Genomic DNA, 23,026 nt, shown 5'->3' on the forward strand with positions numbered 1-23,026 from the left:
AGAGGTGCCTGACTAGGAATCGAATCCCCTGAGAGGATCACAGGTTTTTTTATATATATAAAAAGCCACAGCTAATTTCTCAACCCCTTCCAATATGTTCAGATTTGTCGCAAGCAATGTGTGGAAGCATGTGGTTGCTGATAAAACCGCCTGTTAATGCTCTTACTGCTACATGGGCTAGAAAAGTGATCATCTATATCCATGGTGATTTAGCCCAGTGTCACCTTTGCCTCTGAAGGTGATGTAAGGTTTGCAACTGATTAATGCGGCTATCGACTCCACTTTGCTGCCTACCTGTCCTGCAAGGGTGCGTCTTATGAGTTGCTAATTAAGTGCACCTGCTGCTCTGTAGAAGATTTTAAGTTTGGGCTGGACCCCTAAAAAACCGGCTCCAGATCTGAGAGGGCCTTTGGTAATGTGCAAGCTTCCCTAATGGCAACAGCAGGCAGCAGGGCTCCAGCAGAAATACACACAACTATTTTGAGTGAAAGCATAACAAAGACAACCATAGAAATATCAAAATTTTCAAAAGTAGGTTGTCCATAACTTGGCTATTGAAAAACAAGGGGTCTGCAGTACCTAGCTAATTAGGAACCACTGCTGTAGTGTGTTATAAGGGTGTTTAGTGTTGCTAGGATAACCCTATCCCCTTCACAGAACTACAATTCCCATAGTTCCCTGGGAAGAGGGGACTGATGCTAAACCACTTTAATTTACTTTAATTGTCAGACACTAAATTTGCCAGTATATGGTTGAATCCCTCCCAAAGAAGTGTGACAGTTTGGAAGGAATCTTGGGTACATGCATGTAAAAATAGATTTGGAAGGCTTTATTTAAATGGGGATCTGTGTACCAGCTAGGCCGATAACCACTTAGCTGTAAAAGTCACGTACCCTTGGACCACTCTCTGGGCATCATCTGCAAAACTCATTCAGAGACAATTACTTGAGCTAAATCTATCTGACCCATGGGGAAAAGATGTGCCAAAGCATTTTTACTCACAAGCATCCATAGGAATCATTCCCAAAAGCCATCCCAGGAATGTAAAAAACACAATGCTGGAAACAGTTGGAGACCAAAAGTTCAGATAAACATCTGTCAGGGACAATTTCTGTCTAGGGAATCCTGTCCAACCACATTGAGTGGGTTAGGAAAGAGCAAGGCGGTCCAGGCCTTTGATATCGCTTCCAGCTCCATGATTCTATCAGCAGTAGTGGAAACTACTAAAGGGTGAAGATGGAAATTGTATTTAAAAGAGAGAGGAGGGGTGCTCCATTGGGGCTTCGGCCACGGTTTGGGCCCTGGTTCCGCACAGCTCTGAACTTTGAATGACAGCTGTGTAGGCCAATAAAATTGAGTGCTGATTTAAGCTTGTCCCTCCCCATTACCACCTTCTTCTGTCAGGCTGTACATCAAAGCACACACACCTTTATTTTTAAAGCATCACAACATGTTACATATGACCATGGGCTCCTTTGTAGGAAGGAGTGGGGCAGGGATGGCCCATCCATGAGGTGCAGGCAGTTGCCACAGGTGGCAGGCTGAGGACAGCTGGAAGCAGTGGCAGATCCTGGCACCACTCACCCCTGCGCTTGTCACCCACTCCCCCCACTCCCTTCACCTCCTCTGCCCCCCCCCGCTCCTCTCCAGCCTCTTTTTTCTCCCCCTGCTGTTTTCAGCACACTGGGGCTTCCTCAGACAATGTCCAGTTGCTTCAGGCTGCTGAGCAGGGGGCAGAAGTGGAGGAGATGGAGAAAGAGGCTGGATAATGCAATTTTCTGGTTTGCCTCAAGCAGCAAAATGTCCTGGGCCAGCCCTGGTGCAGGGAATAAATCTAACAAACCCATTAAATAAATCTACATTTACCCATTTAGCCATTCATTCATGCATTACTAATTAACAAATGAAGTGTATTTGTGTGCATAACTGCTTTGGTGATTGGAGGCAGGGTGGGGTGGGTGGTTTTTTGGTGACATTACAGATACTAGCCAATCATTGCTGCAACCTGCTGCAAACGTGCATATCTGCTGTCGTTTTCCAGAACTCACATCTGGAAGGTGAATGCAATGGCAGCCTTTCCTATACGGTACTGAAAACACTACCACTGTGCCAACCAGTTCTCTTCTCTTAGACCCGCGACGTCCTTATGTGCAGCTTCTTCGACTCCTTCCACTCCCACTTCCTAGAATAAAACACTGCTTGAAAGGCAAAGCCTTGGGTGTCCTCTTTCCCTCCACTGGAAATCACAATCATTTTAACAAGATTGGGGTTTTGGCAGGTATTTCAAGTGTCGTGGAAATTGCCATCTCTCTCTTTCTCTCTCTTCATATGGATTTTTGAAAAGGATGACAGTGGTTGGAAGACTATTGTTCAAGTTCAGATATCTTTGACAGGGTTGGCAGGTCCCCCCTCCCCATAGTGCCTTTTTTTTCAATTTCACGAAAATGTGCACGGATGACTCAGACTTTTGAGTGTCTTGGAGCCTCTTGGTGTTCATATCTTCTTGTCACTGTTGCCCTCCACATTCAGCTCCTCCATAGAGTTTCTGCTCTTGTTTTGCCTGCTCTGTGCTTTTGTGTACTACAAGTGAAGGAAACTGCTGGTTCTATTCAGTTTTCCCAGCATGGGAAAATTACTAACTCAGAGTACCTATAGAGATAAAAATACTTGTTTGTCCACTTGAATGTACTATGCCGACTCTGTTTCCCTCTGGAGCTCACAAGCATGAAGGACAGTCCATGGCTCAGTGGTAGCGCATCTGCTCTGCAAGACTTAAGTAACCGCCCCCTCCCTGCTTCATAGATTTTCCACTTTAAATACCACCTCACCAATGCAACTTTACATTGTCAAAAACAGTACTGGGATTCAGTCACAAATGTTTGTAAGCAACAGCCTTCAAATGCCTGGCCATCACCACAACTTGTGCTTCATGGCAAAACACGTCACTTACTATGCACACTGTAATTTGTAACTTTCATGTTGAAAGCCCAATGACATATCAGCCTGCTCCACTTCTAAACTGGTAATTCTTCTTCCCCACCCTGCTTTTTTCCCAAATTGTTTTTTTGGTATGGCCAGATGAAGGAAAAGTTTAGCACAGGCGGAATTGGTAAATTCTCTCCTGGACTAGGTTAGGAATTAAGGAGGAAAGTGGGGTAGGGAAGAAAAACTGCAACCCTCCCTCCTTTCACCCCCCAGACTTACTGTTAGAATATTAGTCAAATATACACTGGCAAGACTCAACTGGGTCTATCCATCAATCCTCAGTCATTCAAGTCTTACTGCCACCATGCTTAAATGCACACGTAATTCTGTCTTTCCTTGACAGGAACAGCACAGCCGTCAAATTCATTTCCCAGAAAGAAGAGGGCAAGAAGTACTGACAGAGCGCAAGTTATAATAGAGAAGGCTGGCATACTAGTTCTCAAATTGTTCAGGCATGCAACCAGAGCAGAGGAGCAGGGCCATTTCTCACACCCTTCTGAGAAATGGTCCATTACCTGCGAGGAAGTGCAGTATAAAAAGCAGGCTTCGGTGAACACAATTGGCAAATGCCCTTTGGGAGAAAATCATAACTGGAAGCAGCAATAAACATTTTGCTGCCTGAGGGAAAGTGCAATATGGTGCCTCCCCCTGCACTCCATGTACAAAAGCCCACTGGGTTGGCCTCTGAATCTTACTTTGAGGGCAACAGGCAATCTTAGGGGACACAGGTCAGCCACGTGGCACACAAAACTCTGTCTACTTCCCATCCTGCACTATCTGCCTCTTGGTAGGGCCAACCAATGTCACAATAGTTTGTGCAAGTCATGGAGAAAGTGGATAGAGAAAAGTTTTTCTCCCTCTCTCATAACACTAGAACTTGTGAGCATTCAGTGAAGCTGAATGTTGGAAGATTCAGGACAGGTGAAAGAAAGAAAGAAAGAAAGAAAGAAAGAAAGAGAGAGAGAGAGAGAGAGAGAGAGAGAGAGAGAAAGAAAGAAAGAGAGTACGTCTTCATGCAGTGCATAGTGATGGTCACCAACTTAGATGGCTTTAAAAGAAGATTAGACAGATTCATGGAGGAGTGGGCTATCGATGGCTACTAGCCAAAATGGCTAAGCTCTGCTGCTATTCTATGCCCTTTTAAAATGTGGGGTTTTTTTGGGGGGGTGTTTGTATTTTGTGGTTTTATATTTTGATTTTATTCTGTGAACTGCCCTGAGACTTCCAGGTATAGGGTGGTATATAGATTCAATAAATAAAATAATAATAATAATAATAATAATAATAATAATAATAATAATAATAATTGGAGGCAGTAATGCTTCTGAATTGCTGGAAACCATAGGAGGGGTGTGTGTTCTTGTGCTAAAATCCTGCTTGTGGGTTTCCCACAGGCGTTTGGCTGGTCACTGTGAAAACAGGACGCTGGACCAGATCATGGGCCGTTGGCCTAATCTAGCAGGATTTTCTTAGGTTCTTATGCATGTGCATGCCTTCCCCATTCACTTCAGTGGAGAGGCTTGCAGGATGTGCAGCAATGGACTTAAATGCAAGAAAGCTTCTTGGAGAAGCTTTTGTGGATGGGGGAGCTCTATGTGTGGTTTGGCTGTCTCCCATCCTCCTCAGCCAACCTCCAAATTGAGGGATAGAAGTGCCTTGCATTATTTACATTATAAAAGTTCTATATCAAACTTTTTGATACATGGTGAAAGCCTTTCAAATACTATTTGAAATGTGTTGATTCTATGGAGGGAGGGAGGAATTCTCTTTGAAACCTGGACAGTGTCCCTTCTGAATTGGAGGAGTATAAAGCCATCCAAGCTTGTGCCATGAGTTATAAACACTGCTGGATGGAGTGCTGTAATTGATTTTTGTTCTGTGTTTGTAAAGCTGGCCAGACTTAGGTTGCAAAGATCAAAGCAGTTGGCTCACAAAGGCCCGCTTCTTCCCCTCCTCCCAGCTCCTTCATCTCCCCACTCAACTGCAATGAGTCTAGCAATACATCTGCTTCCCAGTTGCTGTCCAGCTTCCAGTGGACTCTGGCTTCCCAGATGCAATTCCACTTTTTGTTTTTCTTATTTTTCAAAGGAGGATCAGAAGGAGGTGGTGGGGTCTGTCCCCAGCCACCCCTGCTGCAATTCGCCCGAGGATATAGAACATCTGGGGCACCAACCAGCAAAAGCTAATTGCAATTTAAGTCCTCTTGGAATGAGTGGGACTTAAGTAGTCACAAAGCCGATGACTTGTGCACACCTGGAACAGATGAGTCATGTAGCAGTGGAGTGGCCTGTATCAGTTTGAAAAGCAAAGGTGTTGGTCCAAAATACTAGATGGATGGAAGGATAGATGGACGGATTGTAGTGTAATGGCAATTTCAGAATTGCAGGGTTCTTTCATGATAGTTACAGCCACACATCCTTCTAAGATTATTCAACTTTCTAAGATTATACAATAAATTTATAATCCTATAATAATAATAATTAGGGATGCATTGCAACAATCAATGCCAATATACTATTTTCTGCGCACGTACATGGGCAAATGGTTGGGAGCACTCCAATATATTCTTTTGGGGTGACTTAAATTGTGTTTACCAAGAAGCTCCATTGTATGCAACAGAACTTGCACAGCATTCTCTTGACTCTGAAGCCCCTTGTGTTTAGTGTTGCTAAATGCTTAGCTTTGGAGCATACAGAATAACAATTCCTCAGGGTTCTTCCCATGTACCCTTGACAGAGTAACCCTAGGAACCAAACCCCAGTGACTGACTCAACTTCTTCCACTCTGCTTGGCTCCAATCAGTGCAGAGAAGACTTCTCAGTGGCTAAAAAGCTCTCCGTTCATGCTGACTGGGCAGCTCTGGGGCACTGGAGACAGGGACCCTACTGCAGAAATAGTAACCGGTCTTCCACCACCCTGGAACACTCCACCTCTGTCTTAGCATTTCATAGTTCACCATAGGTCCTGCGAGCAAGACCAGGTTTTGCTTTTCTGCCCTCTGAAAGTCTCCTTAAATTTGTGCCTATATATAAAAATTAGCCTATGCCAATGTGTCTCACGGGTCTGATATATACAGGACAAAGTCCACACACAGGAAGTCCTTATCTTGGCAAAGTTCTTCATACACTTACATGTGCTTACCATGCACAATGGCCCAGTCACATGTAGTCCCACCACTTCAGCTGTGGACCCACCTGGGCCATCAGTCACTGGCATGCCAACATTAACATGTGAACTGGCACGTGAAGAAAGCAGACGCATGGAAGGGCTTTCACACCAGACCTTCTTCAGCACCACTCAGGTGGCATTGACAGGTGGCAGTTGCCAATGTGTGGCATCCCAAGGTGTGCTACATGCCTCTGGCAGCCCCTCAGATAAACTACTCCGCTCATTATTTTGATCAAAGCAATGTCTGTGGAACTGAGGAAATCAAATAAACAGAAGGGCCTGCTATTTCCAGTCTGCATGAGCTGCCATTTGGGAATCTAATTAGCCGGCATGATTCTCCGCTTCTCTCTCTCTCTCTTTAGCCTGATGACATCGTCATTTCAGCAAGAAGAACGCTTTAGTGCTCTGCTTCGTACATTGGTTTCACATCCCATCTCCACGATCCAGCCGAGATGAAAAGGGCCTGTCATCAGTTACTGGTGTGGATAGATGCACATAGAGGCTGTGTACATACTATACATTGAAGGCCCTATGGAACTATAGTTTACCCCTCATAGAACTGCAATTTCCAGCACCCTTAATCTACAGTTCCTAGGATAATCTGGGGGAAGCCATGTGCTGTAAATGTATGGCATCTATGCAGCCACAGACATGATGTGTAAATTGCCTTGAGGCCTGTCAGGCAAAAAGGCGGGGTATAAATAAATGAATTACTACTAGTAGTATATAATGCTTTCCCAGTGGAGCACCCTGATTCATCTTGGGTGAATTCAGATATGGGAATTATTGCATGATATCACAGAAAGTTAATGCATTGTTGTGGAGTTGTCAGTGGCTAACAAGAGAAAATGTCTGTGAATGAAGTAAGAGGTGATTTTCTCTGAGCGGGGAAAAAGCACCTCCTTATTTCTGTTCTTAACACATTTGTCTCCCTCTGCTTGCTTCATCCTTGATTCTAGGACATCACCAGCTTGCTTCACACCATCTATGAAGTAGCTGATGCTTCAGTAAACCACTCTCCCAGTTTTGCCATAATGGCAAGGACTCATTCACAGCCTTTTTGGATTCAAGGCAGATTCTCTTCCACTGAGTTATGGTACCTTCCTTCCCACTAGAAAACAAATCATTGGAGGCCTGCAGGGCTTCATTCAGATGTGGGGTTTGTTGCGTTACATTTTCCTGGTTATAATCTCAGCACTTCTGTCTCAACTTCTAAAGTTCCTTTTTCACTGCATCACCTGTTGCATTATGGAACTGGTGTTTGATGGATATACCAACATGTCATGCTAAATTTTAAATTACGGGATTTTTCTCATGTTACATTACAATGCAACACTCCCACAATCTTCCAGGTTTTTCTGGGGGGAAATAAGGTGGAAATGATCGCTAGACTTTCAATAAGATCCCTTAAAATGTTGAAATTGTCAGGAAAGGAAGTGTTGGTGAAACGGAATAAAGCCCTACCTAAATACAGTCCTTGACATTCTCCCCTTTCCGTATTGACCAGATGCTTAGCACCTGGGAAAAGTCCTGGGTTTGCTCCTGGACAGTTCCATTTGGAAAGCATCTAAGGTAGCAGGCCTGTGAAAGTCACACAGAGATCTCACCTAGTCACTGCTAGTCAGAACTAACAAGAAAGCCCCAGAGAAGACTATCCAAAGCAGTCAAAGTCGCAAACAAGTGACAAGAAGTCATGCCGTGTGGCTCTCAGATGCTTAACAATTGCCCCTGTTTCTTCAAGTCCGGTCTTTCTGCCCCACTGTGAGTAATGAATAACTGAAATTTTTGCAGTCCTTGAACATGGGATTTCATTGCCAGATGTAATGGCTATTAGCTTTGGATAATGGGGCCTGCAACAAAACGTTTTTAGTGTGGGTTGTGTTCTCTGTTCACAATTCCAGGCACTCCATTTCCACTCCTCACAACAGTCAGCATTCCATTGCCACTGAGCAAGTTCAGCTCTCACTGAACTGTGTCAAGGAGTTGCCTCTTTTAGGATTTTTATACTTCTGCAAACCTGCAAATAGCTCCCTCTTGTGTGGGTGGTGCTGTTTTGGAGGCACCTTGCCCCCAAAGATTGGGAATAGAGGGAATGGTTTGTTTGGGAGAGGTACGTCCACTTCTCTTTAAAACAAAAAACACCAATGAGCCACTCACACCTGAGGTTTCATAGCATCTTGTGCCAGTGAGTTCCATAGGTTAATTGTTCCTGTTCAGTATCCGGATGGCGCAGACAGGTGATAATAGCAATGGCAATATACTGTGATCCTGCGGCTTGTTATGGAGATGAAATTGGCAGTTGACTGAAGCAGATAAGATCGTTCCATACTCCGTGCTGCTTTCCACTTGTGGTTTCTTAACATTCCCCTGACATGACAGACTTTGATAGCATTAACAGCTAGGCTATGTCTCTTAATTTATGCTACATTATTATTGCTTCGCTGATATTGGAAGACAAATGTTCAACTTACAGAAGCTTCTCTCTTTCAAACCAAAGACCATGCCCACAAAGGGTGGGGGTGGAGAGAGAGAGGGGGGGGGAAACAGCCTCCAATATATTTTCCGTCAATGCCCTTTAAAAAAATATTAAAAAATCAATTTTTGTCGAGTTTTTACACTGCACATAAAAGACTGTGGCATCAATTAGCCTTAATTCTTTCCTCTCTCTCTCTCTCTTCTTTTTTTGGAAAACCTCTTTGTAGGAAAATCTCATATTTCAGCAATTTGCATTATCCACACAATCTCCTTTGAAGTTCTAAGTTATGGTAAGAAAAGGATCCACTTATCAGCACATAAAAAATGTTCAAAGCTTATAAACTCCCTGAAACAGATGTACATTATCATTGGATTTGCCTTTCTCTCTCTGCTGTTGCATGGCTAATAGAGTTTCATATGCCCTCTCACATCCTCCCTTTTAGCATCTTTTCTCTACAGAAGCCTGCACCCCACTGAGCCAATCCACACTTCAAAAGATTTCTGTCTATCTATTAGAAACAAAGCACAAAGTGAGAACATATGGCCCCTTTTAAATTCCCCACATTTAAGTCAATATCGTTTCTTTTCTCCTTTGGCAAAGAAACATAATAAGGTTTATCTCCCCCCCCTCCCCTGCCCCCCCAACCTCCTTGTCATCTCCCCCTCCCCAAAATCTGCAAGCTCCCTTAAATTGCTTCTGCCAATGTTGCAGCTACATTTCACATCAGAATTGGGTGCGTGTATGTGCATGAAGACGTAGATATACACCTTAACTCTGGCTGTGTACTCCTTGACAGCTTACAATGCAGCTAGGCCATTATTTTCCTGAATTTGGATTGAGGCTGGCCAGAAATGTCAGGAAAGGTACGGATTGTGACCAAATGTCCGGAGTGCACCGCTTCTGAAACCAGCAGTGGGAGTGCACTGGATGCAGAATAAACAAGAATGTGTACAAAGCTTCTATTGGTGGGAGGGAGGAATCCTTCACTCTGTTATGTTTTTGAAAATGGCTTTTGTTGCTGTTGATCCAGCAGATGCATTTAGTTGATGTTGGTGGGGGACTGGGAAGCACCCCAAAATGCGATTTTAAAAGGATAGAAGACGTGCTTGCACAAAATAAAACATTTTCAAATGCCACAATCAGGTGATACTTAACACTATATTAGAATGAGCTGATAAAGGGGCAGCAGCCAACTGCATATTTATTTGATGTGACAGTTCCAGATGCAAGTTGAAACTTGCAAGCAATTAACTTTTAACTTTTTATGGTTTTTATTGTACTTTTTTTTGTTTTATTGCTGTAAGCTTCTTTGAACCCAGATTTTAGATTTCAAAATATAATTGCAGTCTTTTGTTTAAAAGCATGTTTTGAAGGCACAGAAGATTACAGAAGAGATCTGAGGAATAGACTTTACCGCTGGTGTTTACCTAAGCGGAATGAGGCATTAGAACCCTGGACCGGTTGGTAGGCTGCAGATGGGGGTTATGTTTTTGAATGCTACTCCACATTAATAATAATAATAATAATAATAATAATAATAATATTATTATTATTATTATTATTATTATTATTATTATTATCCCTGTGCTTATATCCCACCCTTCCTTCTGTAGGAATCTCAGGGCAGCTAACATATGTAAGATAAAATAATCATAAAAACAACAATTAAAAAGCACACCAATATATGTAAGGATCAAAATATAATGCAGTGTTTTCCCAGATATTTTTAAAATGTAATTCTCGGTACAGGTATAGAGCAGTTCAGTCGGGATTCTGCTGTATGTGCAGATTAGCCCTCATGCTGGATGTTTTTAGACTGATGGTTTCCCAAGAAAAGAAAAAAAGATGGAAGCAAGAGCCCATATAGATGGCCCAAAATGGGGACGTTCCACTGGTTGGTTGTCTGTATCCTCTTTGCAGGAAGCAGGAGGCAGGGAGGGAGCAGGTGTTTGGTGAAACGTGTGGTAGAATGAGCAATAATATCTAGTCCATACATTAAATACTCCAGGGTTTCATTAGGGCCTTCTAACAACTCTGCAACATTTCTACCAACCGTCAAGGTTGTATCCAGGGAAAGACAGGACCACTCAAAAGAATGAAACCCAGCAGCAAGCCCAGCCTCAGCCCCGCCAAGTTATTTTTCAACCCAGGAGTGTTTCCAGCCAACTTGACAGTCAATTTCGATCACTGGCCAGAATTTCCTTGCCAACAGTCACCATTGCATTGTGGATACTGCACACAGTCATTTGAAGAAACTAATTAACATTCACTCTAATTTGGAAACTATTGCTTCAGGGTCTGAGACAAAGAAACAAGGAAAAACACAGCCAAATGCTCGTCGTGCCCTCAGGGCAGCAATACAGAAACTGAATTAGTAATGGAGGTGGTGTTTTCATGGAGACAAAAACACTTTTTAGAAAACAGAGATCTAAAATGTTAAGTTCGGCCCAGGGGCCTGGAATTGGGGAGTGGGGGGACTCCTCCCTTGGTTGCTTTTGATAAACATGGCCTGTCTTAGAATATTTCTAACCATCATGCCAAAAGGCCGAACTTTAGGTCAATCAAAAGTTTGTCCCCATCTGGGGAAATCTGTTATCAAATCAAGATTCCATCTACTCAAGAGGCAGGTTGCTTCTCGAGGTGTTCATGACTAGGCCTCAGGCTTTTTTGATAACTGAAATCAGGTTTTGCATTGCTCCCACCATTTTATGGGCTGACAAGTCCAAGTCTGGTTTAAAGGTAAATAGCACCAAAACACTATGATTATCACTTTGAACAGTCACACAAAGCCCCCAGAAAGAAAGCTGGGAAGCGTAGCTTGCTAAGGGTGCTGAAAGTTGCTTAGGAAACCCTATTCCCCTCACAGATTTCCATGAGAAGAAAAATTGATAGCTAAAGCACCCTGGGAACTTTAGTTCTATGAAGGGAATAAGGATCCTCTAACAACTCTCAGCAACTTTAAGAAACTACATTCCACATGATTATTTAGGGAAAGTCTGTTTAAGTGGTTATGTTACTGCTTTAAATGTATAGCATGGATGGTTCCCATGAAAGGAAAGCACATGCTGCCTATTAGCACCTGGCTAAGTGGGCAAGGTATTCCCCACTGTAGTGAGATGCAGTCTATTTCTAATTAAAGTAAAGCAACTTTCTAAATTTGCACCTGTATATCTAAAGTAGCACTTGTAAATTTTATACAGACCTGAACAGCCTTTTGTCTCTACCCCCCCCCCCCCGCCCCACAATGCATTTTGGATTTTTTGGCAACCCCTACACTCCCAACAAATCTCCAATAATAATGCAACAACGACAATGTAAGAAGAGTTTGCCGCAGCATCAGTGAAGGTCCTCAACCATGTGACCAAAACAATTCTTCTACTTTTTTTTTTTTAAGTCTAGAATACAAATGAATGAAAATGAAATGAGAACTGGAGGAATGATGACGCTGAACTTAACAAAATAAAGGGGAGAAAACGTCTGAACTAGTAAAAATTTTAATTAACAGGGGTTTCTCTTGGCACAGTTTTGCTATTAAATAAATAAAGCATTTAGTCAAAACCATCTATATTAACTATACAAAATACTGAAAAGCAAACTTTTTTTTCCTTTTTCCTTTTTTACAAAAATGTTATGGAGGCTTAAGAGTTCTGTGAATAAAAAATAACCCAAAACATAAACTGTGCTACATGACATGTTCAGTTATTCACAATTAATGCACATTAATACAAATGCAAGACAGTATTTAAATACTGTACGTTTCTACACAACTGATATAAGTTTGTTTTTGTTTGTTTGTTTGTTTGTTTAAAAAAGCACATTGATGCCATGTTACTAAAGTTCATTTGCATTTCACAAAATCTCAGCAAGATATAGTTTGCATTTTGGAAAGTGAACAAAACATCTCAACCAGCCAACCCCCACATAAGACACCCTGTTTAATTTCCTTCAGTATTCACCTTAGAATCTTTGAAAGATTAGCTCTACAGAGATCAAGAACAAAACACCCATTGATTGGAAAAAAGGTGAACCTTCTCCCCCTCCCTCCGTTCCTGGGAGCCATTTTGCTGCCATCTTTTCTGACAGAAAAACTTACAGTGCCATCGGAAGCTTGCAGGTTCAATGTCCTGACTCAGTTGATTCAAAAGAAGGAAAGCTTAGTTCCCAGTTGGGTGGTAAAACCTGTGTCTGAACCAGTGGTGTCATGAAGATTGGTATTTGGGGCCCCCACTCTGCATGACCCTCAAATGCAGCAGGGTTGGTTTAAGTGAGTGATGCAATACACAGTTTCATCCCCACTCCCCTGGTAAGATCATTAAATCCAGTCTTAAAATTGCCTAACTACAATTGCTGGTCTGGGATGTGCCACTTCAATCCACAGGTGGAGGCTCACATACAAAAAAGTCCCTTTAGACACATGAACATATTAGCAGGTCAGGGAGATCCCTGACTGTGGGAAAAGTCACCCAAAATGGTCAGGGGGGTGAAGCAATTGCCCAACAGAGGAAAAGTGACAATTTGTAGGTGTTTTTGCCTCCATTGTTAGATGCAGCAATGCTTCTGAATACCAGTTGCTGGAAATCACTGGAGGGTTCCCACCTGTGAGTTTCCCACAGGCCACTGTGAGAACAGGGTGCTGGACTAGATAAGCCAATGGCCTGACCCAGCAGGCTCTTGTTTGTTATGTTTTAGTTTAGCAGAAAGGTGACTAACAGCGTAAATTGAGGTTTTAAAATATTAATAATAATTTATTGGTTTATATTCTGCCCTTCCTCTTGAAGGAACCCACGGTGGCAAACACAGCAGTGATAAAGCATTAAAAACATTCTAAATAGTTAAAGAACATTAGCAACCAATGATCTTGGGGCAGTCAGGAACAGTGTCTGGGTATCAAATGCCTGGGTAAAAAGGAATGTTTTTAGATTTCTCCTGAAAGTCAGCAATGAGGGAGAAAGATGAATGTCACTCAGGAGGGCATTCCACTGAAAAGGCCCTATCATGGAACCAGGAAGCCCACAGTGGTGACACCAATAACTCTATGTAACCCCCAGGTAATAGGCCACTGAATATTATTTGCTTGGCGCTTGTAGTAATGGGGATATTACTAGGATGGTTGTGTGTCCTTTATAGAGAGCAGTTCTCTGTTTGAAACTGTCATGTATTTGAAGAGTTTTCTGGTCAAAGTCCTGGGTAAAGATAAATCACTGAGTACAGGGGCCTTGAAGCTGCTCATCAACACTTGGACTGCAGTCTGAGCAGGCACTAGGTATGGGTGAATCTGCCCATTTCAGTTTCTCATTTTTTAGTTCTTAAGTCCATTTCTCCATATTTCCATACCGAATTTTTTTTAAAGTCCTCATGGACTTAAAATGAATTTTGCCTAACGTACACATTATTGTATGCAGTTTCCCTTAAGTGCACAATTGTGCAAAACAATTTTCCCCAATATAATGCATTTTTGTATGTAATTCTTATTAACACACATACACACACTTTATCCAAGCATGTGCATTTTTGTAGACATTATGTGGGTGGAAAACTGCAAAGCAAAATCAGAGGAGTGTGCATTTCGAAGGATGTCTGCATTTCACTTTGCCTTTAAATGTGAACCAAAACAAATCTCTACCTCTGTCCCTAGAGAGAATACAGATCACCTGGCCAGTCTTTCTACCATTTCATTTCTATTTGAATTTTTTGATATTTGCATCTCGACATGTGACATATGCACATTTTGTGCAAATCTGCACCCTAGTGTCATAAACAAGCAACTCAACAGGGAGGAGGAAGAGTATCCTGGCGAGCGGTGTAGCCGGGACTGGGACACACTGGGGCAAGCTGGGAATGGGGAAGGAGAAGATTGGTGTAGGAAGTACTCACAGGGTGATGGAGGATGATGAAGGGATGGGGGTCAGTGCACAGGAACCAGAGCAGCAGGACTCATCAACAGAGCCAGAGTGACCCCTGTCTCCATGAACATGGTGGGATTTGAAGGGTAGGGAGCAGTGGGTGATGTGTTCCAGGAGGCTGAGTCAGGCAAGGGCCAACAGCCCAGCTCCTTAGCTGGCCAGGTGAGGCTAACTAGTTTTAGATTTGTGATTCCTCAGCTGGAGTAGGCTTGGAACAGGTGAGAGTCACATGGCTCATCAAGCCCAGATGCTGCAATCAGCAGGCAAAGTGAAAAAGGGCAGAACTGAGGTTCCTGCTCAACTACCCATGTTGATGGACCTTGACTTGGATGCGCCAGGATCTCTGTGGGACACTGGGCATGTGGATTAAAACTGACTGGGGATTTGACATGCTGACTTGCCGGCCAGGGGTTCAGGACACCTTGTGATCTTTTTGTAATGTGGTTTTTCTTTTTAGATGGTGCATAGCTGCACTGCTTGTGGACTTATCAAAGGCAATTAGGGGAGGTGGGTGTCACAATGGGAAATGGAATGTAGGACTAGACTGGCCTTTGGTCTGATTCAGCAGGACTCTTCTGGCAACTTTATGGTTCCAGCATAGCCTTCTTTTCCCCAGCATGCTACCTGCCAAGGTTCAAGAGAATTTTTTTTTATCTTATGGAAGAGCTTTCAGGCATTTGAACCCCCAACTGGCAATCTAAAACAATGCACCTCAAAAGCAAGCTCACTACCACCACAATGAGAACTAGGCAACTGTCCTGTGTGTTGGCTACTTTTGGTCAAGAGCAAATTTAACCATTCACATCACGCCACTGCCATTTTGCACCTACACAAAACCAGCCTTGAGAGGCATTTTCCTTGCACAACCTTGAGTTGATTTCTATCCTTTACCCCTAACCACATACATATAATCCCCTATAAAATGATTTAAAAGGTGCTTATCCAGGAAAAAAAACATCTTAAAGGTTAGATTAACACCACCCCAAAACACACTGCCAATGCTTGGACTCACCCAACAAAATCTTGTAGCCAACACATCCATGACTCTCTCCTGAACAAAACGGATTGCTGAAGGGAAGGGGGTATTGGGAGGAGTGTTGCTTAAAGGTAAAGGTACCCCTGACCGTTAGGTCCAGTCGCTGACGACTCTGGGGTTGCGCGCTCATCTTGCTCTATAGGCCAAGGGAGGTGGTTTCGTCCACAGACAGCTTCCGGGCCATGTGCCCAGCATGACTAAGCCGCTTCTGGTGAACCAGAGCAATGCACGAAATGCCGTTTACCTTCCCACCAGAGTGGTACCTATTTATCTACTTGCACTTTGACGTGCTTTCGAACTGGTAGGTGGACAGGAGCTGGGACCAAACAACGGGAGCTCACCCTGTCGCGAGGATTCGACCCGCCGACCTTCTGATTGGCAAGCCCTAGGCTCTGTGGTTTAGACCACAGCACCACCCGTGTCCCCTTAAAGACTCCTAAAACCATTGCTAATGCAATTTCTTTACCTCCTTCTGAGTCAAAAAGAGATATGTTCTTTTGCATTGTTGGAGTTGCCTGATTGTATGTGGAAAACATACAACAGATAGGAAGAAAACAGGAAAGGAAACGACAAACACCACTTTCTTAAGAACCTAAAGACATGGCATCTTTTCTCCAATGGAATGTGTTACACTCGTGGGGTTGCATGCAGTATAACAAAAATCACTTGAATACATCAGACTTTGTTTAACACTATCATATAAATAAGCTTATTCCTTCTACTAGGCATGTGATATGCCTTTTTTTCTTTTTTGTAGTCCATAATTATATATACATTGGAGGAAAGGAAGGGTTTGATAACACAAGCAGCAAAATAGACTAGAACAACTCAGTGGTTAAGTAAAGACTGTTCTAACCAACTTTCCCCTCCCCAGTTTTCTATACAAAAAAAAATATTCAGCATATAAATAATCTTTTTTTTTTAACTTTAGAAATTCAAAGGATAAACCAAATGGGCTAGCCGTCACGCAGATTAACACACTTTAAAAGATCTCGCCAGACATAACTGGACCAAATGTTGACAGAAGGAAAATAACACTCATGTAAAACATGGCTGGTTTTGTTTTAAAAGGAAGAGGAAAGCATTGCTTAGATTTTCTTTTTGAGACAAGAGTTGTAGAACTAATGAACAAGTGTTAATTCTGATCACCAGCCACAACCAGGTCAGACTCTTCAATGTATTTGGCGTCACTGTACACATCACGCTTCCTTCTTCAAACAGAACATCCCATTTTGAACTGATCAAAATTTGAGCTGGGGCTCCCCATTATTTTTTAAAATGGAAGAACATCTCACAATATTGTAAACAACAACAATCACAAATACTGAAAGAAGATAAAAGCAAAAGTAAATGCTTAACAAAAAATTCCACACAGTTTTGTTTGTTTGTTTGTTTGTTTGTTTGTGTGTGTGTGGTCAGAGACTTCCTTTTAATTTGCAAATGCAACAAAGGGGTCCTGGCTTACTAGCTTGTTGACTGGTAAAGGGGCCAAGGACTGTGGCCAGAGGGGAAGTGCAGCCCTAGAACAACCCCTCCCCAAGATCTTCCTTTTGGTAGCTTCTGCAAAAGGCACACACCAAACTGTGCACCCCCTTCTTCAATATTCTTTGCTCTCTTGTAAACACCAAATTGCCACCTGATTAGAGCAGAAAGCCTAAAACGGTCTCCTCCCTTTGCTGCTCTGCCTGACAACTTATTTTTAATGGGATGGCCAAGTGCTGAAGGGCCAGCAGCATTGCCTTCACCTCCTTACCTACTCCAGTGAGAGTCAAGGCCACAGGCAAAGAGCTCTTTAATTTTCTTCCTTAGCTGCAATGGGAACAGCAACAGAAGCCTTGGCAGAGTCCCTCCTTTTGAAATGCACCACTTGCTCCCTGTGTGTTTTGGTTCCCGCATGGGAGGCAAGGAGGGTTTACTGTTGCTGCTTCCAGGAAGGAGCTCTTCATCTGTGTGGGGGCAATGGGTGCTATGCAGAAAAGACGAGAGAGCTGTCTGCTGACAGAGCCAGATGGGAAGGTCTGATCTGATCCTAGTTCCTGTACCACAGCCTCCTCCAAATATTCTGGACTATAACTCCCTTCAGCCCCAGCCAGCATGGCCAAAGGTCAGGTGTGATGGGAGCTGTAGTCCAATAACAGTAGGCGAGAACTAGGTTGGGGAAGGCTGCTGTAGAAGAAGAGCGATGAAGGCTTAAGAATGCTAGTGGGTTAATGAGAAGGGGTAGAGGGTGGTGAGCCAAGGGCCACCAGACAGACAGCAAGTCCGGTTGTCTTCATAATGCCCCCCTCTACAAGTAGCCTTCTTGCCTCTGAGTGAGGAAACCAGAGCTCCTCAGGTAGCTGGATTTTTATCCAATGAAGCTAAATGTTGGAAGATTCAGGACAGATTTTAGTGATGGTGGCCAACTTTGATGGCGTTCAAAGAGGATCAGAAAAATTCATGGAGGATAAGGTTCTCCATGGCTACTAGCCACAATGTATATTTTCTGCCTCCACTGTCAGAGGTGGTATGCCTCAGATTGCTGTTGGGCTCTGGTCTTGCTTGCTGGCTTCCCACAGCAATCTAGGTGGCCACCGTGAGAATAAGTTGCTGGACTAGACAGGGCACTAGTCTGATCCAGCAGGCTCTTCTGTTCTTAGGATTTTATAGAGTTGGAAGATACCCTGAGGACAATCTATTTCAACCCCCTGCAATGCAAGAATATGCAGCTGTCCCATACAGGGATCAAACTTGCAACATTTGCATTCTCAGCACCATGGTCTAACCAATTTGGCCCTATGTTCTCTAGCTGCTGGTCCCGAGGGGGGGGGCAGGGAATCAAGCTTAACAACTCTTTGGCCATGCTTGCTCCAGGTTTACCTTTGACAGTCATGACTTTTTACATCATGACTTAACCTGCTTTATGGGGTGGAGGTCATATGATAGGAATGTGGAGGGGGAGACTAGAAGACAGATAATTTTTGTTTGTTTTTAAAGAAATAGGCAGAAGTAGTAGATGCTGCAGAACCAAAAATCAAGAAGCAGCTGGGAGATTGGGGTGGGGAAAGGAACACACATACTTGTATGTTCAAATAGCATGTCCAAAGAGTCGCTGCTTTAAGATTAAAATGTTAATATATATATATATTTTCTTAAAAAAACAACCCACAGATTTGTATAAAACACAAAAAATGTACCTGAGAGTGTGTATATTAATAGATATTCATATTTATATATATTTATATTTTTATATATTTGCCAACATTTAAAAGGTGAGAAAAGCAATATTCTGTCCACAACTCTCTCTCTCTCTCTAAAAGAACAATGTGGGAAATGAAGGAGCAGGAGAATCAAGCAAAAGAAGAAGAAATCCACAACCTGAAAAATTAAATGAGTGTGTGTGTGTGCGTGTGCATGCACACACACACACACATACACACAGGGGTGGGGGTGTAGGAAAACTATAAGCTGAAAAGTGAAGGTTAGCAATGCCCCAGCTGAGTAACAATATTGCTGTCTTATATGCCTTTGTTGTCAAGATGGCGCCCAATGCAAATTTAGAGGAAGGCATCTCATATGCAGAGTGGTGTGTGTGTGTGTTTGGTGAAGGAAGACCACAGGAGATTGGCTGAAGCCAGCAACAAGCCAACTTGTGATGTCATCACAGGGTGACACCCAAGAAGGGAAAATCCAATTCACTGAGGGTTACAGAAGCAGCCTTTGCAACAGTGAGAAAGAGAGGAATGCTACAAACGAGTGCAAACCTCTTGCTGTTGTTCAGAGTGGTGACTGTGAACAGGGATAAATGGGTGCAGTCTACCTATGCCCCCTTGCCTCTGAGGCCTATTTCACTCTTCTGGTGCCAGGACCCCACAGATCATCTGAAGACCCCTATCCCGACTGCTATGAAACATGCTCCTTAATGATGGCTTTCCAACACACAACAGCCGATAAGAAAGAGAAAATATATGTTTAAATAGTACCCAATATATAAAGCAGACCGTAAAGGTGTCTGTTTAAAAAGAAAATGGTAAAAAAGGGGGTGGGGAAATAAGTTGAAAAACGTAGCTCTGTTGACAAATATAGTTAGTTATTTCCACATAATTAATATTAAGATATAGCTTGCAAGGAGGTGAGGAGTAAAACATATACAGGCTACATGAATGCAGTCAAATAAAAACAACCCCCCCAGCCCCACCCCGACATAGCACAATACAATCATTAAGAAGTTCTGAATTATACGAGAGGTAGCAGCTGTTTATATTCCCGGAGTCCAGAACCTTCGAACATTGCTCCCCTGATGATGGGCTTGTGTGCAATGAGGCAACGAATGGGACAAGCTGGGTGTCATAGCCTTATTGTTTTGCAGCATCTCTTCCAGTTACCGGGGAGGAAGGGATCCTTGCCAGAAGTGCATTGACAACCTGCATTCAAGCACTGCTCGTGATGATAGCTATGGCTGTTTGCTCTTGTGCACGGGTGTTCTTGTACAAGCCAAACTTTAAATCCACAAATTAATAAAGTAAGCTACACAGTCCCACATAATATAAATAGTGTTAGGTTATTATTATTATTATTATTATTAATCTTAGTGTTTTCATATAACTCCTAAGATGGGTGCTAGCGGAATATTAATGGAGTAGCAACAAGGTTAATAAGAAGAACACTTTTCTTCCAGAGTGTGGCAGCTAAAAAGGCCTCCTTCATATCGGGATGGTTCGCTAACGGACGGCAGCAGGGGGTCCATTTCATGTCTGGTAGAAGTGGTGATAGTGGTGGTGGTGCTCGTGGTGGTGGTGGTGCTCGTGTCTCTGAATCATCTGCCCCACTTGGCCTTCGTACAAGATGACAGCAGGCAGGTCTCTCACGTGCTCTTTTTCAAAAACCGTCCCGGGGGGCTGGAAGGTTTTGCAGACTTGGTGAGTCTCTTTGGCCCTCTGCTTGTGTTTCTTGTAAGCTGGCTGAGGCTGCATGGGGAGATAAGGGAGGTTTGGGCCCAGCCGCGTGGTGGGGGAAGCCATCGGCACGGAGGCCCCTTGGGCAGGCTTACTCCTTACAGCTCTCCCCGCGTTGGCGGAAGAGGCGTTTCTGCCCTGAGCTTTGGGAGACTTGGCAAAATGCCTGCTCGCATCTTGGCTCCGCAGCCTCTGCTGTATCTCTGCAAGCTTTGCGTAGGAGGCTTCCATCAAACTGACGTGGCCGGGGTCCGCTGCTGGCGATCTGCGCTGGTGGGCGTGGAAGATTTCTGGCTCGTGGGAACGGGACCTTGTTTGATTTGCGACTCGGACGGGAGGGTCGTGTTTTTGAGCCGCTGGTGGTGATCCTGAGAAACAAGAAGTGGAGCACCTGGTCATTTTAAGGCTCCAAGTACTGACATGACAACAAAAGTGGGAAGCAGTTGAAGTAAAATAAACCAATGTACCAAACAGAGGATGAGCTAAATATAATGGTGATTATGATGATGATGATGATGATGTTTGTTTAAAAGCAGCTCCCTAGCAGCTGGATTAATGATCATTTTTACACTTGGTCAATAGAGTTGGAAATTTTAGTTTAGTTCTCACTGGGTTCCAGTTACTTGAGCACCTACAAGTCTAAAGATCCAATTTTAACAACAATAAAAAGGATGGTCGGAATAGATGAGATCTAAATTATTATTATTATTATTATATTTATATCCCACCTTTTCCCTGACAGGGACTCAAGGTGGCTTACAGCTAAAACACAAACAGCTAAAAAAAGAAGGAAAAATCCAATAATAAATAAATAAATAAATAAATAAATAAATAAATAAATAAATAGTGTGTGTGTGTGTGAGAGAGAGAGAGAGAGAGAGAGAGAGAGAGAGAGAGAGAGAATGAATGAGATATTAAACATATAGATCATTACAATAGCTTCTCTAGGGAGCAGGTAAATTATAGAAAATGCATAATATACCTGGCCCAAATTTTGACGTATAGTTTTCTATTCCTGCAAGATCCAAATAGTGGTTTCTCCTTTCAATGTTTTCATCAACACAATGACGATAGCATCCATTCTGTTCAGTTTTGGCTTCACCATGGTGGTACCTGTGAGAAGGAATGGAAATTGCAATGCACATATTATTATATCCAGATCAGTGAGCACACACTGAAATGATAAGCTTTGTTTTGAAGTTACAGACGGTCAGTGCTTCTGGGAGCAATGCTCCTACAAAATTCACCTTTGCAATGCCATATTCAATAGTAGCACACACGTAATGTTGCTGGGGTCCCAGCACCCACAGGAAGCTGGGAACAGACCTTGGAGGGTGGGCTCCCAGCTGCAGCAGACAGAGCTAGGCAGACCAATGCTTCAACACAATTTTAAGTATTTTATTGTTTTTAACAAGTTTGCTTTTATTACTTTGTATTTTACAATAGTGTTTTAAAATGTTGTAAGATCCCTTCAATCCCAGCCTGGGAAAAAGGCAGGATATAAATACTTAAGATAATAATAGTTGGCCATGGGGTACCCCTCGCCATCCTAATGTATTTGGCAAAGGGGAGACTGCAGGTTAAAAACTCCAGGAGATAAAGAAGAACACACTCCTGATTGGAGGGGGAAATAGTTTTAATAAAGCCGGACCAACTGTTGGCTGAATAAGTCCATCTCTCTTTCCTGTTCAAGCACTACCATTTCATATACAGCAGAGCTATTTCCTGAGAATGAATTTCTGAAATACCAGTCATTTATGAGCCAAACAAGGAAAGGAAAAATGGGAAGAATCTTAGCTTTAACAACGATGAGGCCAAGAATGTGGCACAATAAAATGCACCATGTCCCAACAGAACGACGTCTACATACATAAACAATTTATTTAAAAGAACAAAAACAGACAAGTCATTTAAAAAAAAAAAGACACAAAGCCTGACCCTTTAAAGGAGATTTGTGTAACTGCTAAAATGCAACAGAACAGCTCAGATATGCAGATGACACAACTTTGATGGCAGACAGTGAGGAGGAATTAAAGAACCTCTTAATGAGGGTGAAAGAGGAGAGGCAAAATATGGTCTGAAGCTCAAAATAAAAAAAACTAAGATCATGGCCACTGGTCCCATCACCTCCTGGCAAATAGAAGGGGAAGAAATGGAGGCAGTGAGAGATTTTACTTTCTTGGGCTCCATGATCACTGCAGATGGTGACAGCAGTCACGAAATTAAAAGACACCTGCTTCTTGGGAGAAAAGTGATGACAAACCTAGATAGCATCTTAAAAAGCGGAGACATCACCTTGCCAACAAAGGTCCTTATAGTTAAAGCTATGGTTTTCCCAGTAGTGATGTATGGAAGTGAGAGCTGGACCATAAAGAAGGCTGATCGCCAAAGAATTGATGCTTTTGAATTATGGTGCTGGAGGTGACTCTTGAGAGTCCCATGGACTTCAGGAAGATCAGACCTATCCATTCTGAGGGAAATCAGCCCTGAGTGCTCACTGGAAGGACAGATCCTAAAGCTGAGG

General features: G+C 42.9%; 1 protein-coding gene across 3 annotated transcripts in view; it reads right to left on the bottom strand.

Annotated features, from left to right (window-relative positions):
• Positions 1-18,968: 18,968 nt before the first annotated feature.
• Positions 18,969-23,026, bottom strand: part of NKD1 (NKD inhibitor of WNT signaling pathway 1) — a 124,975-nt gene continuing 120,917 nt past the window's right edge. For all 3 annotated transcript variants that reach the window (XM_053400187.1, XM_053400186.1, XM_053400188.1), the window contains 2 exons: positions 21,485-21,615; positions 18,969-20,870 (listed from right to left, as the gene is read on the bottom strand). In XM_053400187.1, the coding sequence (XP_053256162.1) occupies positions 20,296-20,870; positions 21,485-21,615 (706 nt within the window). In that variant the 3' untranslated portion in view covers positions 18,969-20,295. The remainder of the gene's footprint in view (positions 20,871-21,484; positions 21,616-23,026) is intronic.

Source organism: Podarcis raffonei, chromosome 8 (assembly GCF_027172205.1).
Source record: "Podarcis raffonei isolate rPodRaf1 chromosome 8, rPodRaf1.pri, whole genome shotgun sequence".
Classification (NCBI taxonomy): Eukaryota; Metazoa; Chordata; class Lepidosauria; order Squamata; family Lacertidae; genus Podarcis; species Podarcis raffonei.